Source organism: Ursus americanus, chromosome 3 (genome assembly GCF_024610735.1).
Source record: "Ursus americanus isolate L20-20 chromosome 3, mUrsAme1.1.p, whole genome shotgun sequence".
NCBI lineage: Eukaryota > Metazoa > Chordata > Mammalia > Carnivora > Ursidae > Ursus > Ursus americanus.
Window position 1 is genome coordinate 67910435 of NC_142129.1, and position 15573 is coordinate 67926007.

Here is a 15573-nt window from a genome sequence, read left to right on the forward strand (position 1 = left end):
TGAAACTATTACATTCAGTCTGTAAGAATGAAAGGAACCAAATATTGAAGATATAAACATTTGATCATCTCAGCTAACTGTGGGATTATGGTTACTAACAAAGTGATAAACTTAGTTTTAGGCTCTGGCTACAGAGTACTTCTGTGTCAATAAACTAAGGCAAACTGAAATAAGACAACTTGGGTACATCTGTGACATAGTCTTGGCCCAATTTTAGAAATCAAGAGTAGTGAGGCCACTGAGTGCAACAAAACAAAAATATTAGGTGATTGTCTCCTACATAACAACTGATAGCATTTTCTACCCCTGAACAACTTACTGAAAATGTTTAATCTCTCACATATACATAACTAATCTGCGCTATTGGGAAAAAACAAGTCAGCAAGCAAAGTAATTAAATAACATGTCTGTCAAAGTGTCTAACAGTGCTGCACAAATAAAACTACACTGTGTACTTCATTTTTCTTTTTGTACTTTGAATGTATCAGTATGATAATTCAATACAGTTCTTGAGGAATAAATGCTATCAAAATAAAATGACTATCAACTTGACTAAATTAGTCTTGAATATAGGAAACGCAGAGCCTTTTAAAATGTACAACACCAATCTTTTCTAGGCAATGGAAATTAAACCTATCGTCTTTAATCTAAAATGATGTTTTAGAAATGTCAAAGATGTCTCTAAAATTGGAATATTAAAAGGGCAGCCTATGCAAAGTGCCCGTTTTGAAACTTAGCTCTATTGTAGGTTCAGATATTCAAAGAAAAAAACAACAACAACACAAAGTTACTGATTAACTGACATTCAGGAAGGAATCATTTCCCAGAATGAGGTCTTAGTAACACAGCAGAGTTGCTGGAAGAGTGAAACATCTTGGAGTGAAACGCGAATAGAGCCTCATCTCTGGGATCACACCTCATCACTCAGGTTGTTGGGATTGTGCCTGCCTTGAGGAAATTTTTTCTACTGCCTGTACATGCCAAGTCACAAGAATTTCACTCATCTATGGCTCATTAACCACTTGCTGCAGACAGAAACCAACTTGGTGCGTGGTTGGGGAGAACTATGCAACTTAGGACCTCTTCCCTGCCTTGTTCTTTCCTTTTGCTGTTGTTGTTGTTTTTTTTTTTTTCCTTTTTGCTTGGGGCATTACACGTGTACTTCATTTTCTTGCTTCCTAGTGAATTTCATTGCATAGTTATTTCACCTTGATCAATCTCTTCCTGTGGATATATATTCTATTTTCGCTCACTCTCTCCTTTTGTAAATGAAGTCTAATGGAACAACAGAGCATGCATATGAGCAAAAGAGATATGTGCAATATACATATTTATCGTTTCTTACCACCCCATTCACACGTAACATTTGCCATGCCCCATGAATATAGAATTCCAGTGGACCCATAAGGTATGGGAGTTCAGAAACTCAAAGTGAATATTTAAGTGTGTCAAGTCTGTGACTTAGTAAGTGTGGTACTGACAGCCCCAAAGGGCCTCATGTTCTTCTTGAACCAACACTTCTTTTGCGGAAAGGAGAAATATCCAAGGAACTCTGTTATATTCTTCCTTATTCATCTTACTTCCTTGTATTAGCCAGTTACATTGACAATGCTAACATGAAAGGAAAGGAAAAGGTAGAGCAACCCATAATCCCTTTTATTTTCCATCCCTCCTAACTCATCAGTAAGCTGAAGGTAATGTGTTGGTAGACTATCAAGACACAGCGCACATCAAGACATAGAATAAAAAAGTTGAGTTAGCTTTGTGCAGTACTTCTACAAAATACATAATCATATATGAGCTATGAAATCCAAATTGTGTGATTTTGGTGATTTCACCTATGAGTTAAATGCTCTTATGTTTGAATTTAAAACCGTGTCATCGCACAATGTAAAGATGAAAGGTAAAAATCATGCTAATAATTTAAAATTTCATTTTTTTAAATTAGAAGGGCATTAAATAACAAAAAACCATAATGACGAGTTGGCAAGTTGTACAGATTGTGACAAAAGAAAAAAGCTTTACTTTTTTAGTACCTTTAATGGCACTTTTTCCTGCTCTTTGAATGAAGGGTGTTGTACTTTTTTTGGCACTGGGCCCCACAAATCATGCAGCTGGCCCTGCTGAAGACTTTTCGGTTTCAATTCTGTGCCTCATTTTTACTAATTATGGCTGAGAGAATTACATCAGTACTAGCAATATTCCTGAGTTATAGAAAGGGAAGATCAAATATGTGGCTCTTTGAAAACTCCTTGAAAATTTTCTTGGCACTCCCAAGAAGTTTTGAGTAAAACTAATACCTTTTCAAACACAATAACCAAAGTAGCTTTTTTTTTTTTTTTAAATTCAATCACTCTCTCCCTTTGTAAATGAAGTCTAATGGAACAATGGAGCGTGCATATGAGCAAAAGAGACATGTGCGATATATTTATCTTTTCAAACACAATAACCAAAGTAGTTTTTTTTTTAATTCTATTTCTTCTTTAATGATATTGCCTTATTTTATCATAAGGATTACAATTTTTTTTTTCCTACTGGTTTTCACTGAAAAGATGTAGTACTTCAGCTGTACTATGGGCTACATAGACTTTGATTGGCCAGCATAGGAGCCACAACCACCATGTGTTTTCTAGGGCTGGGCTGGGAACCTTATCATCATCTGTCTCCAGGAGAAGTGTGTTTTAAGTGCCAAATAACTAATTTACAAACTAACTTTCTTTTTTCCATAGCCTGTTTGCAAATCAAGAGCTATCTCCTTTCGGTTTACATTTTCTTATGGTTCAAATATGATGCTTGACAGATACTAAATTTGCTTAATGATTGGAAAATTTGTTAATGTTTATTTGAGAGCTTGGTGTGTTACTGTCCTTTGGATTAGCCCTGGTCAGGAAGAGGCAGGGCATATGGACAAGAAGCAGAATACAGGGGGGGAAAAGTTTCAAATTTTGTACCAAAATTCAGACATTTCCTAGTCATTTTCTTGCTTCTGTAATGACTACTAGGGATACTTTTTTTTTTTTTAAAGATTTATTTATTTATTTATGTGACAGAGAGAGACAGCCAGCGAGAGAGGGAACACAAGCAGGGGGAGTGGGAGAGGAAGAAGCAGGCTCACAGTGGAGGAGCCTGATGTGGGGCTCGATTCCGTAACGCCGGGATCACGCCCTGAGCCAAAGGCAGACGCTTAAGGACTGCGCCACCCAGGCACCCCGACTACTAGGGATACTTAGGTCGTTTTTAATCACTCCTTTCTTTAGTCATTTAGTCATTCAAACTCTCAGAGATTGGCCATTTACTATGAAATTTTCCTATAAGAACAGAGAAAAATTTCAAAATGCTACTTATCTCCATGAATTTTATTCATCTTCAATCAGTAAGAAGAGTTAGGCATTTTAACTTAAAAAGAAAAAGGAAATAATAAAAATAAATGATAAAAGATAAAATAGAATTCCCTGTAGTCTTTATGTCAGTTGTGGTCACGTTTAATAATTATTCTTCTGTGTATTAAAATCCATCTTTTCCAATTCATCTTTTGAATGCCTAATCTTCTCAATTGCTACCATCATAATTTGAGACTGGCAACAGTAGCCATAAACAACTGCCTGTATTTGGACGTTTAGGTAACAAGCTCAATATAAACCAGTTTTGCCTGTCTTGAGTTCTATTCTTGCTATATTTTATTACCCCCCCCCCCCTTTAGCTATATTCTCAGATCTCCCTACCAGGTAAGGCAAGTGGTTTATAAGAGGACAAGTACACATGTAATCTAAATGATCTGTTTAGGTAAGCTTAACATTATGTTTTTAAAAAGTACATTTATAGGGGCACTTGGGTGGCTCAGTTGTTGGTTGTCTGTCTTCAGCTCAGGTCATGATTCCGGAGTGCGGGGATCGAGTCCTGGCATTAGGCTCCCCACTCAGCAGGGAGTCTGCTTCTCCCTCTGACACCCGGCTTGTGTTCTCTCTCTCTCAAATAAATAAAATCTTTAAAAAATAAACATTAAAAAAATTTAAAAAGTACATTTATATGAGAAAGCCTTCTTTCAGTAAGATGATCTTTCTGCCACGTTTTGTTTATAGAACATGTGTACTTTTTACAAAAGAAGCGACTGTCACAGATTGTAAATTAAAAAGGGAAGACTTGTCATCATTTCTCTTATTGAACATTTGGTGTTTATTTGCAAAACGTGTCCCTGATGCAATCTTCATTTAATTCCATAGTTTTTAAAGAATGGTTGTTTATTTTATTTTTATGAAGACTGTTCTTCTCTCAAGACATTCGTGGATTAAGTTTATTTCCCAGGTTAATTACTTTTATTAAAAATTGTTTTCGTGTGCAACCTTAAGACAGACTTCTATGCCACTACCACAGTCAATGTTCATATTGGGAGACTATCAGGGACCACTTAAACTATCAGAGATTGCATTCTCATAAATATCTAGAATGATTATTCCACAGCACCAACAACAAAGCCGCAAACACCCAGTGGTTTTTAAGCACCTACTGTGTATCAGATTAAAACAAAACAAAAGAAACAAAAAACCCCTGTTATTTCATTTAATCCTCACGATAATCCTGTGAGATAAAATGAAATTCTGGAACTAACCTGGATTCCAGTACCACCCCACCCTTGCCAAGAGGCTTTTAAACACTTACATTGGCACATTACCATGTGTAAATAGTATTTCCATATTCTTTGTGTACATTAAAAAGGTCTACGTGGGAGAGAGTTTAGGGGTCCTTTGCCCCTTAACAGCTAATAGCCATGCCTGGTTATTTCTAGAAATGCAACCAATCCATTAACAGGGAACTAAGTTTTTTAGTGCCTCGGGAAACCCAGTTCCTTTTATTGACCGCCTCATTCCGCGCAGGAGTCTTAATCCACGGGACCTGGTTTTCTCTACATGGTGACCCAGCACAAATTTGTTACCCTCTTTCCTTCTGCGGGTCTCAGATTACTTATGTGTGAGATCAGAAACTTGGACAAAGTTTTCCTGGACTTTCCCTGAACTGACTCTAGAGGTCAGAGGAAGTAAGAGGAGGAATCAGGAAAGATGAGTCAACCACCCTCTCAAGGTCTGAGAAGGGCAGACCTACGGAATTAAACTCGGGAGGGCGACAAGCTGAAAATAAGTCTCCCAGCAGCAGAGACCCACACTCCGAGGCCCCACAGCGCCCGCCGGTCTCCGGAAGCCCCGCCCGCTCTGGGAGCCTAGTTCACGCCACGCCTCTGCCTCATTACCTGCGTCGACCGTGAACTACATTTCCCAGAATGCCATTCAAGCCGACTCGCAAGGCAGCAATAAGTGCCTGGGTGACGCCATCAGCCGGCGCGATGTTTTAGACTCCAGTGATGTCGTGGCGCTTTGGGGAAAGAAGTTGGTGTTTCTCTGGGCCTTGGTACTGAAGACGCCGTCCGGGGGACCCCTGGCTTCTTCTTATCCACCCCTCCATCTGCTTTTTTCTTCCCTACTCTGGCAGGATGAGGCGTGCAGGCCTGGGTAAGAAGACGGCTGAGATTCGAAGTTCGGGGGCTCCCAGAACCGGCCGTGCTGGGCGCGGGGACGCGGAAGGAAATCGGACCAGTCTTATGTCACTGGAATTTGGACCAGAAAACAGGATGAATGGAGGGGTCTTTGGAGGCGGAGCCAAGTAGAAACACACCGTTTGTAACAGATCCTAGGGGTTTCCTGTAGTTTGGGTCAGTCTCAAGTTTGAATGGTAGGTCTGTAGAGAGTAGTGGAGGAATGGGGGTGGGTATGTACAGGTGCCAACTGAACTACCAAGTTTTTTAGTGTTATGGACTGTCAGAGAGTAATTACGAAACCTGCCGAATGTCCCCAAGTCTGGCTTTGGTTTTTCGTACTCCACTCGTCCTGGATCTTAGTTTTTTCAGAAGCGAAATCTGAACAATGAATGTTGCATGCGAAGCACACTAATAACAATCATTAATCTGGTAACAGTGAGTTACAAAGGTAAATGTACCTGTCGTTACTGTTAAAGGCCATAGTATGTAACATCAGGGTCAAAGGCCATTTTACCTAGACCGTTTTTTATCTGAGTCTTGTTCCACTGTGAAAACTTAGGAAACAGGTTCACCAAGCACAAAGACTTTTGAGGGGCCATTATAACGCACAGCTAATAAATAGCATTTTCTGGGCTTTGAAGCTCTCTGTTAAGAAGCTGTTTTTAAAAAGAAAAAAAGCCCCTGCTATCTCAGCATACAGCATACCTGAGAAAATATGTGGAATATTTGAAAAAAGATAATGTTACCTTTTTCAGTGGTTACAATAAAATGGAAAAAGGAATAAAAAAGTTTTTTAAAAGTGTCAGGTATTTAAAGTTGGTGAAAGTTGCCAGTAACTTTAGACTTGCTCATTGATTAAAAAATTGTGTGAGAAAGAGCTTTTGAAAAATACAGCTTTTATGAATACTTGGATCATAGAAAGTTGGCCAGGTAAATTGTAGAGAGAAAAAAAAAAAAACTAATATTGAGCAGTTTAGTTTTATATGCTTAAATGTTTTTTCTTTTTATCATTATTAATGATAACAAACATTTGTTGTGTACTTGAGTAAGCACTAGGTGTACAGCTGATTGTCGCCCTGTTTGTGCTCCCACAGCTTCCAGTCTAGTTGGTGAGTAGGAACATGTACAAAGATAAATTGTAGTACAAGGTGATAGCTGTACATCCAAATATCAAATAAGTTATACAGCTAGTGTCTCAGGGATTTCAGAGACAGAGCACTGCTTACTTTGTAGAGACATAAGAACTTGAACTAGAGCTTGATTAATCGAGGGTGAGAGAGCAAGTTCCAGTAGGAAGCAAGGCTCCTCTACCCCTCCTCGTACCCCCAAAAGTTATAAGACTAGAATTATGAATGGTGTGTATAAGGGATTATTATTAAGCCAGTGTGATTGAAGTAGGAGACATGGAACCAGAACCCTCCTGAGGAGATCTTTGAGTACTAGGCCAAGGAGTTTAGATCTTATCAATAGGTCCTTTGGCTCCCTTTAATGTTTTTGTGCAGCAGTGTGCCATGATAAATTGCAGAAGAGGGACTTGAGAAGCTGTGGTTCTCAGCCCTGACTGTGCATTAGAATCACCTGGAGAGCTTTTAAGGCATTGATACCTGGACTGTAGCCCAGATTAATTATATTAGAATCTGTAGGATAGAGCCCCCCCCCCCCCCCCCCGCCCAAGCTCCCTTGCAGTTGAGTGGAAAGATGCTTACTTAAGTGTCTGTTGCTATCATTTACACTGGTATGATGTGATTTTTTTTTATTCTGGATTTTTTTTTTCAAGTATCAGATTGCATTGACCTGGAATTTTAAACTTGGGATAAATAATGAAACTTAGATGTTCATGTGGCACGCTTCCCATGAATCTCTAAATGAATTGGCTCAGTTAATGATAGAAACTACCCTAAAGAAGTAGCATTTGTCTAAGTGGACAAAGGCTGAGGATGATCTTTGGCATTCACTAGCTTTCCTGCAACTTTTCATACTATATTTGCAGTTTTATGGATAGTGTATCAGCAATTGAGGAAAAATTTGAGGAATGCAACTCTTTTCCCAGGAACATACTTGTTTAACATTTTGTTGTGGTTTTTGTAGTGGTGGGAATTGTGTAAGTATCTGCGTATATAGTCATTAGGTACAGGGGATATAGAAGAAGTATGAGACACTGTCTCTGCCCTCAAAGAAGTTTATGATTCCGAAATTCTTGGCAAAAGCAGGCACATTCAAAGTTGAATAACAGTGAAGTCAGATTCTATTTATTAATTCATTTACAAGTATTTATTGAGTGTTTCTTTCTGTGTGTGTGTGTGTGTGTGTGTGTGTGGTGTGTACATACGTTGTGGGGGATACACAGCCCGAAGTGAAACAGATTTAGTTTCTGCCCTTATAGTATCATCTAGAGTATGGTATTAGTGTTGTGTACAGTAAGAACTGTAAGAATGCAGAGGGAGTTTTGCCTTTAAGAGAAAGTGAGGTTTGTGCCATCTCTTGAAAGAGCTTCCTATTTACACCTCAACCATCCTTCAACTACTGGCACTGACTGCAACTTCCTGTCCTTGCATCTTTCACTGTCCCTGTTGCTTCATCTACTCTTTTGAGTTTACTACGGAGACCTAGTCCCTGTATCATCCCTTTCCCTCATTTCTCCATTAAAACTGCTTCTATCCCTGTCCAGTGTAGTCCCCATGTTCCATATATTCAACCTCTCTTTTGGCAAGCAGTCTCAGCCTCTTGGGGCTCTTTTCTTCAGCCCCAGCGCTGTAAACCTCTTGATCAAACTCTTGATCAAGCTAATCATCCAGATGTTCACAGGCTAACTCCGTCCAGCCAATGAGCACTTCTTCAGAAAAGTCCCACATCCAGGAGGATTGACACCACCCCAGTATGTAGCCTCAGCCAGGATCATTTTATCCCTGTAGGACCTGTGTAGTCCAGTCATTTTCCCCCATTATTCTCTTTACTGCTTTTTCCAAATGATACCCTTCTTTAAAGATAAGACTTTATCTGTTCCTTTACTGAGAAAATTGATCGTATCAATTGTTAAAAAAAAAAAAAGTGGTTCAATAACACCCTCAACTACACTTCCCTGTCTTAGTCCTCTAGCACATTTATATACAGATTCACTGTCCAAGGCTCACTCCACCTGTTTGATTGCCTGATGAATACCAAGTACTTTATTAGGCAGTAGCTGGGACCGTATTCTCAGTGCAATTCCCTAGAAGATAAACTCCCAACAGTAGTACCTAGAAAGAAAAATGGATCTGACACATAGGAGTTTCTCAAATATTTGTTGAATGAATGCATGTCCCTGTTAACTCTCAGCTAATGTTCTCCATAAGTTATTCCAGCTCTCTTCTATTTAACAGAAAGAGGTGCCAGTAAAGGACACCCCCCCCCATGAGCTCCCTCCTGCTATGTTTATCCTCTTTCTCCCTTTTCCCTTATAGCCAGGATTCTTCAATGGATAGTTGACGCTACTACTTAAAGATCCTTTTTAAAATTTGTAGTTCTATGGAGCAGGGAATGAATCCTGAATATCCTTGAATATCAGTGCCTATTTTAGCGTCTTGTGGGCAATCAATAAGCAATCAATAAATAAGTATAAAAATGAATTGAACATTCTTTGCTTAAAAGAGGGCATTAGAAAGAATTGTTCTGATCTCTATTTGGTTATTAATTTTTAAAATTTCTTTGAAGTGTGAATATTATAGACATATGTGGTCTGCAACGCCCTCCAGGGGTCTTTCTTGGTTCTTTCCTATCAAGGTTTCAAAAGTGGCTTGTTTTTGCTACAACTATACTGTGACTCTGATCCTTGCAGGTGAAGGAGTACCTCCTGGCAACTATGGGAACTATGGCTATGCTAACAGTGGCTACAGTGCCTGTGAAGAAGAAAACGAGAGGCTCACTGAAAGTCTGAGAAGCAAAGTAACTGCTATAAAATCTGTAAGTATTTAACAGATATTATATACTTTCAAATTCATGTATTTATGTACATATTATATACTTACATTTATTTTTATTGGCATCATACTAAGGAATTCAGTTATCCAAGCTGTGTATTGTTCAGCAAGGTCAAAATGCATTCAAAATTTAAACATGATTTGAGTAGATTAGAAAATGTGGCCAATCAAAACATATGGTATGTTTTTTGTTTTTTGTTTTTAATTTCCACTGTTTTTTTGTGGATAAATCTAGAGTATTGTATGTTGTCTGTAGTAATGTCTCAGAGCAGTCCATCTTCTGCCCCCAAGCAGCTCTTTTCCTGAATTTTCTTCTTCTTGTATTCTAACCTACACATCTCAATGTTCCACGTTCCCACCTTTGTACCTCAGGTCAGTCACTGAGTTTTGTGCTGCTTTCTTTCTGTTTCTGTTTCTACTTTTCTATTTCTAATACTATCCCTGGTTTTCTTAGGTGAACTGAGAGAGCCTCTTAACCTATTTGTTCATTTCTGCATGTTCTGTTCTGAGCTACATACTGTCAGCACAGCCATCTTTTTGGAGTTTGTTTTTTAAATTGCATCGTATGCTCCAGAAGTCTCCATTGTCTTCCCATGATGTAAGAATGAAATTTACACTCTGTAGCTTGATCAAATAGGTCCTTCAGAGATTGTCCACAGCTTTTCAGACGTTATCCCCTGCACTTCTGGAATGTGTATGTGTTTTCTGCCAGACAAATTAGAGCACTCTCTGTGCCCTGTGTATGCTGGCTATCACTTGCAACCCCCTATCTTTGATCCTGCTATCCCTTTGCCTTAGCGGTGTCCTCTCCCTCCTCATATTCATTGAAGGCTTGCCCGTAGTAAAGGCTCCACCTCAATGCACTCCTTCCTTCTTGAAAGCTTTACCTGATTTACCTCATCAAAAGCATCTTTTTTCCATGTGAACATAAGACCATTTGTATCATTTCCCTAGCATGTATTGCATAGGGATCTGCATTGGAATTATTTGTATGTAAAAGAAATTTACCAGAATGTAGGGTTTTCTATTGTACTTATTTTTATCTTTTACACAGTACCTAGGCATAATTCCTTATTGGTGGTATTGAGCTTAATATGTATTAAATAAAGGAATTACAAAAAGGTGATTTTAACAGCATATGTGATTGAGTCTATATTACATTAAACATGCTATACACTAATAGAGCATTCAGTAGAAGCTCATGTTGCCAAAACTTAACTGGTATTTCATTAGTCTTTAGAAAACAGAATTGCACTCAGCCTGGAGACTATTACATTTTGAAACAAGAATTGTTTTCAAAGTCGTATTAAATCAAAAGGAGTTGATCAATGAACTAAGTAATATCGTATAATGTTATAATTTAGAAAATCAACATTTAGAGGGAATTAAGAAACGTTGGTGGTTTTCCGGTTTTTTTTTTTAACTCCAACATTGATAATTTAGGCTCCTTATTAGAAGAAAGCTCCCCCCCCCCCCCGGAAATATCTTTCCTTGGCATGAATGACAGTTGTAGAAAGTAGTTAGGTTATTTGAGCTATTTAGGTTTATAGTTGCTTTATTATCTCTGAATTGTTAAGTTTGGGAGAAAAGCTCATGTTCTGATCTATAGAATTCTATGATTTTGTGTCCACATCACCCTGTCTACTTTCCACATAAGATAAATTGAGAACAGTATTTGCAGTGGTTTGCCAAGATTTTCATTTGTTGCTTATAATTTATCTAAATATCTTGGAAGTGAAGCCTTTGATGAATTTGTCAAATAAAATATTAGATAGGTTTTATTCTGAATAGTAGCCATAACCACATAAATAGTATTTCTTTTAGGTTCAGCCTCTTTCTGCATAGCTCTGGATGGAGGTAACAATAACTTGTCAATTTTTTCCCAGTTATCATATTTTCTTTTCTTTTTATTTATTTTTAAAGATTTTTATGTATTTATTTGACAGAGAGCGCGCGAGTGTGTGCACGTTTAAACAGGGGGAGCGGCAGGCAGAGGGAGAGGGAAAAGCAGGCTCCCCTCTGAGCAGAGAGCCTGACCTGGGGCTCGATTCCAAGACCCTGGATCATGACCTGAGCCGAAGGCAGACACGTAACCAACTGAGCCACCCAGGTGCCCTTATTATCATATTTTAAAGAAAAATACCTTTGGAATCTATATAAATAACCAGTTTAGGCATATATTCAAAGTAATGTCCCATTTCATTAAAAAATATTAAATACTTAATGTAGATTTGAATTGGTAATATGGGTACTTGTATATATCTTTTAAAATGTAGAGAAGGTGGCGCCTGGGTAGCTCAGTCAGTTAAGCATCTGCCTTCGGTTTGAGTCACGGTCCCAGGGTCCTGGGATCAAGCCCCACATCGGGCTTCCTATCTGCAAGGAGCCTGCTTCTCCCTCTCCCTCTGCTCCCCTGCTCCTGCTCTCTATCTCAAATAAATAAAATCTTAAAAAAAAGTAAAGAAAAAAATATATAGATAAATGCTGTTGTATAAATATAAAGAGAGGAAGAAGAAAAGCATGTAAGGCTAAAAGAGTCCGAGAGACGTATGTACCAAAATTAACAGATGGACCTGAGTATAAGATGAAATCAAAATGAAGAGCAGGAGACAGTCTGCATAGTTGGGAACGAGTAGCAATTCTAAATTTATTTTCCTTTAATGTCAGTGGAAAAAATATCAGAAGAAATTTTTGTATTTTATATTTATAGAAGACAGTTGTATTTGAGAAAATGAGTATGCTTAGAGTGGTATTATTTTTACTTTAAAACACTTAAATACCTTTATATGAGTAATAATGTATGTGCTTTTTTTTTTAATAGCTTTCCATTGAAATAGGCCATGAGGTTAAACATCAAAATAAATTATTAGCTGAAATGGTAAGTGGTTCTGACTTAAAATTGAAGAAATTTGATCTATTACTCTCAATTTTAGTCTGCTAATCAGGAATAATATCATTTTAACTTTTATCCATTTTGAAATTAGAGATCATAAGTCCTGGATTCCTGCCCTTTTGTATCTCATTGCTTTGAAATAACTAATAAGTTTATTTATTTTCCCATTTTTCATCTTGCCGAACGCAAGTGGGAAGATGAGGTAGAAGCCATGGTATCTTTCATCTTGTATTTAGAAACACTGTTGAAGACCCAGGGCAAATGACTATTTTGCTTGTTCTTGGAAATCTCAATGGATACAGACTACCAAGTAATCAAAAAGCACTTCATATCCAACCAGCTGAATGTCTTTCGCTTAATGTGAGCCTCTTTCTTTTGCTTGATCTCCTAAGGATCACTTCTAAAGAAATCAATAAGGATTTGAACATAGTAACATCCCAGAGCCTTTTCTCTCAGGGCTCAGTGAGCTCAGCAACATATACCCTTTCTTGTAGAGCCTGTTTCCATTCTTGAATGTTTATTTTGGATACCCCTTCTCTGGACCTTCCCTAGTCTCTCCATTTGCTTTTAAAATTGTATTATTAAAAAATGAATATGGCATTAAAAGCAAGTTCGTATGGAGGTTGTACATTAGAATCACCTGGGGAACTTCCTGCACATATTTACGCCTGGTTCCCAATCTAAATATACTGATAGAGAATTTCAGGGGCAGGGACCTATACATACGTATTGTGAAAACAGAAAGTGTCCCAGGTCATTGTGATATAAAACCCCGGTGAAGAAGTATAGATCTAAAGTGCTTGAACTCCATAGAAACTGAGCTGTGCAAAGGCTGTCATTACGCTGGGGCCTTTACTTCTTAGGATATTGAGATTTCTGTGAAAGTGCAGTATTTCTAATCCACACCTAGTCCTCTCATCTTAAGGACTTAATATGGTAGTTTTCCCCATCCATATTTGTAGTCTTAACCACATTTTACCACATCTACATGATATTCTCTTAACTTTTAATAGATTCTACTGTACTTCAAGGTCAGCTATCTCAATAAAAGGATCTTTAAAGTACATTTAACTGCTAACCATATTAAATTTTGGATGAATTATTGTACTGAATTACTGAAAGCAACCAACCATTTGACCTTGGAGAGCAGTGCCCCAACAAAAACAGAAAACACCTGTATGATAATAGACAAACTACATACCTTTGTTGTTAATGTTTTTTTTAATTCACATGATTGGGAAAAGACCTAAGTAGTTTGGAATTTTGAATTACTCTGGTGCTGAAAGAACTGTTTATTGGATAATGAAAGAGCTTTTTATTCATTGAGAGAATTACTCTGTTTCGCACGGAGTAATCAGACTTGATTACCCAAGTTACAAACAGGCTCCTGAATTGATTAAACACTAAAAATATCATTAAAAATGTATTCTAATAACAGTATATTCAATTACTTAAATGTGCACATGTAGAATATTAGAATCTAACTATTTTGTTTTCCTTTTCTCCTCACAGGATTCACAATTTGATTCTACAACTGGATTTCTAGGTAAAACTATGGGGAAACTGAAGATTTTATCTAGAGGAAGCCAGACAAAGCTGCTGTGCTATATGATGCTGTTTTCATTGTTTGTCTTTTTGGTCATTTATTGGATTATTAAACTGAGGTGATGCAAGTAAGTGTGAGTTTGGAATTTGTTCCAACTTAACTCTTTGGAGTGCCACTCTGATAAAAAATCAGCATCAAAACATTCCTGATTTCAAATACGATGACTTTTTCCATTGAGGATTACTGAATTTTACTTGTTTTATAAATCACATTAGATGACAGATGACAGGTGCTTTTTGAATACTGTTGCTTAATGATTCATTTTTTGCCCCTATTTTCAGGGGTATTGAGATGGCCCGAAGTCACTCTGGCCCTAACAATTTTTTTTTCCTGTTGTTTGCTGTCAGATTAAATAGCTATATAATACTCTGCTGTTAGCATAAATGTAGGTTTATGTTCCATGTGAAGAAACATAGTGGGAGAATAACAGAATCCCTGGAGAGCCTGATGCTGAACTCTTGAGGTAGTGAACAAGTTTGTGAGGGAATGGTTTATGTATTTTCCCGAATTGTCATCAGCCCTGATATTGTACTGCCCTTTCCTCCTCTATTTGGTTAAAATTGTAGGTTGATTTCCTTTCACCTACAGTTTTCCTCAAAATTTTTGATGACATGACTCCTCTTTCCCCTCTGCGCAGTGACCTTATCTTTTACTAAAGCTTGTTATTTTGGCACATTTCTTGTAGGGCCCCAAATAAATGTGTACCAGTCTAGTTGTTGTTTTATATTAACTTTATACATACCATTGAATTGGCTTACAATAGTTCAGTGATTTTAGCTGCTTAGGTAGGCCATTTGGTTATCATTTGTGACAGAATAATGTGAAGCTAAAGTAATTGCTCAGCTCTGAATGGAAATAAAATTAACTGCCTCTGCTTTATTATGTGTTCAAAATAAATATTGAAAGTACTCAGGCATTGAACTTGGGGTTAAGATGTTGCTTTTAATCCAGTATATTTGTTTATGGAAAGGAAAACAAAGATGGATAGAAAGAAATATTAACATCTTCTTAAATACTCTGTATTGCTACTATTTGGAATTTGCCCATTTATGGGCTCTAAAAATAAAATTTTTAATGAAATATATTGTCTTTGTTGCCTCTTTGTTCAAGTCTCTCTCTCTCTTTTTTTAACATAGAATCTGAGGGTCCTGAAAACAGGTCCCAAACAAAATCTGGAAAAGATAATAAATTTTTATTATTTCAGAACTTGCTTCAAACAAATGAGATAAATCATGAATGCAGTTTCAAAAATCTCTTTAATTCCTTATATTTTTAGTTGTAAGTCTCTTATCATTGATTTTGCTGAGTTGGTGCAATCCTTTTTTTGCTCATCCCTAATACCTATCAATTCAGGTCCTGTCTTTGGCTGTGTTTGTCATCACTTGGGCCTCTACTTGACAGATAGAAACACCAGAACTGAGAAGGGTTAAGTGACTTCACATAGAAGAAACAGCACCCCCCCCCCCAAAAAAAAAAAAACCTCAAAGAAACAGGCCCGAGGTCTTGGACGTGATGTGAGAGACTCTGATTTGAGTTAGATGACCTGAGTTCAAATCTCCATTCCTTCCCTTGCTCAATGTTTTTGGGCCTG

At 37.6% G+C, this 15573-nt stretch overlaps 1 protein-coding gene across 1 annotated transcript; it reads left to right on the forward strand.

Moving 5' to 3' along the window:
* Nucleotides 1-5314: 5314 nt before the first annotated feature.
* Nucleotides 5315-15064, forward strand: BET1 (Bet1 golgi vesicular membrane trafficking protein). Its single transcript, XM_087861073.1, has 4 exons — nt 5315-5501; nt 9342-9466; nt 12305-12361; nt 13889-15064. The coding sequence occupies exons 1-4, from the start codon at nt 5483-5485 to the stop codon at nt 14042-14044; spliced, it is 357 nt and encodes a 118-aa protein (XP_087717199.1). The 5' UTR covers nt 5315-5482; the 3' UTR covers nt 14045-15064.
* The last annotated feature ends 509 nt before the right edge of the window (nt 15065-15573 follow it).

Coding starts and splice junctions, on each gene's coding strand:
- BET1 (XM_087861073.1), top strand. Junction 9,467..12,304: donor AAGTAACTGCTATAAAATCT/GTAAGTATTTAA, acceptor TTTTTTTAATAG/CTTTCCATTGAAATAGGCCA. Junction 12,362..13,888: donor ATAAATTATTAGCTGAAATG/GTAAGTGGTTCT, acceptor TTCTCCTCACAG/GATTCACAATTTGATTCTAC.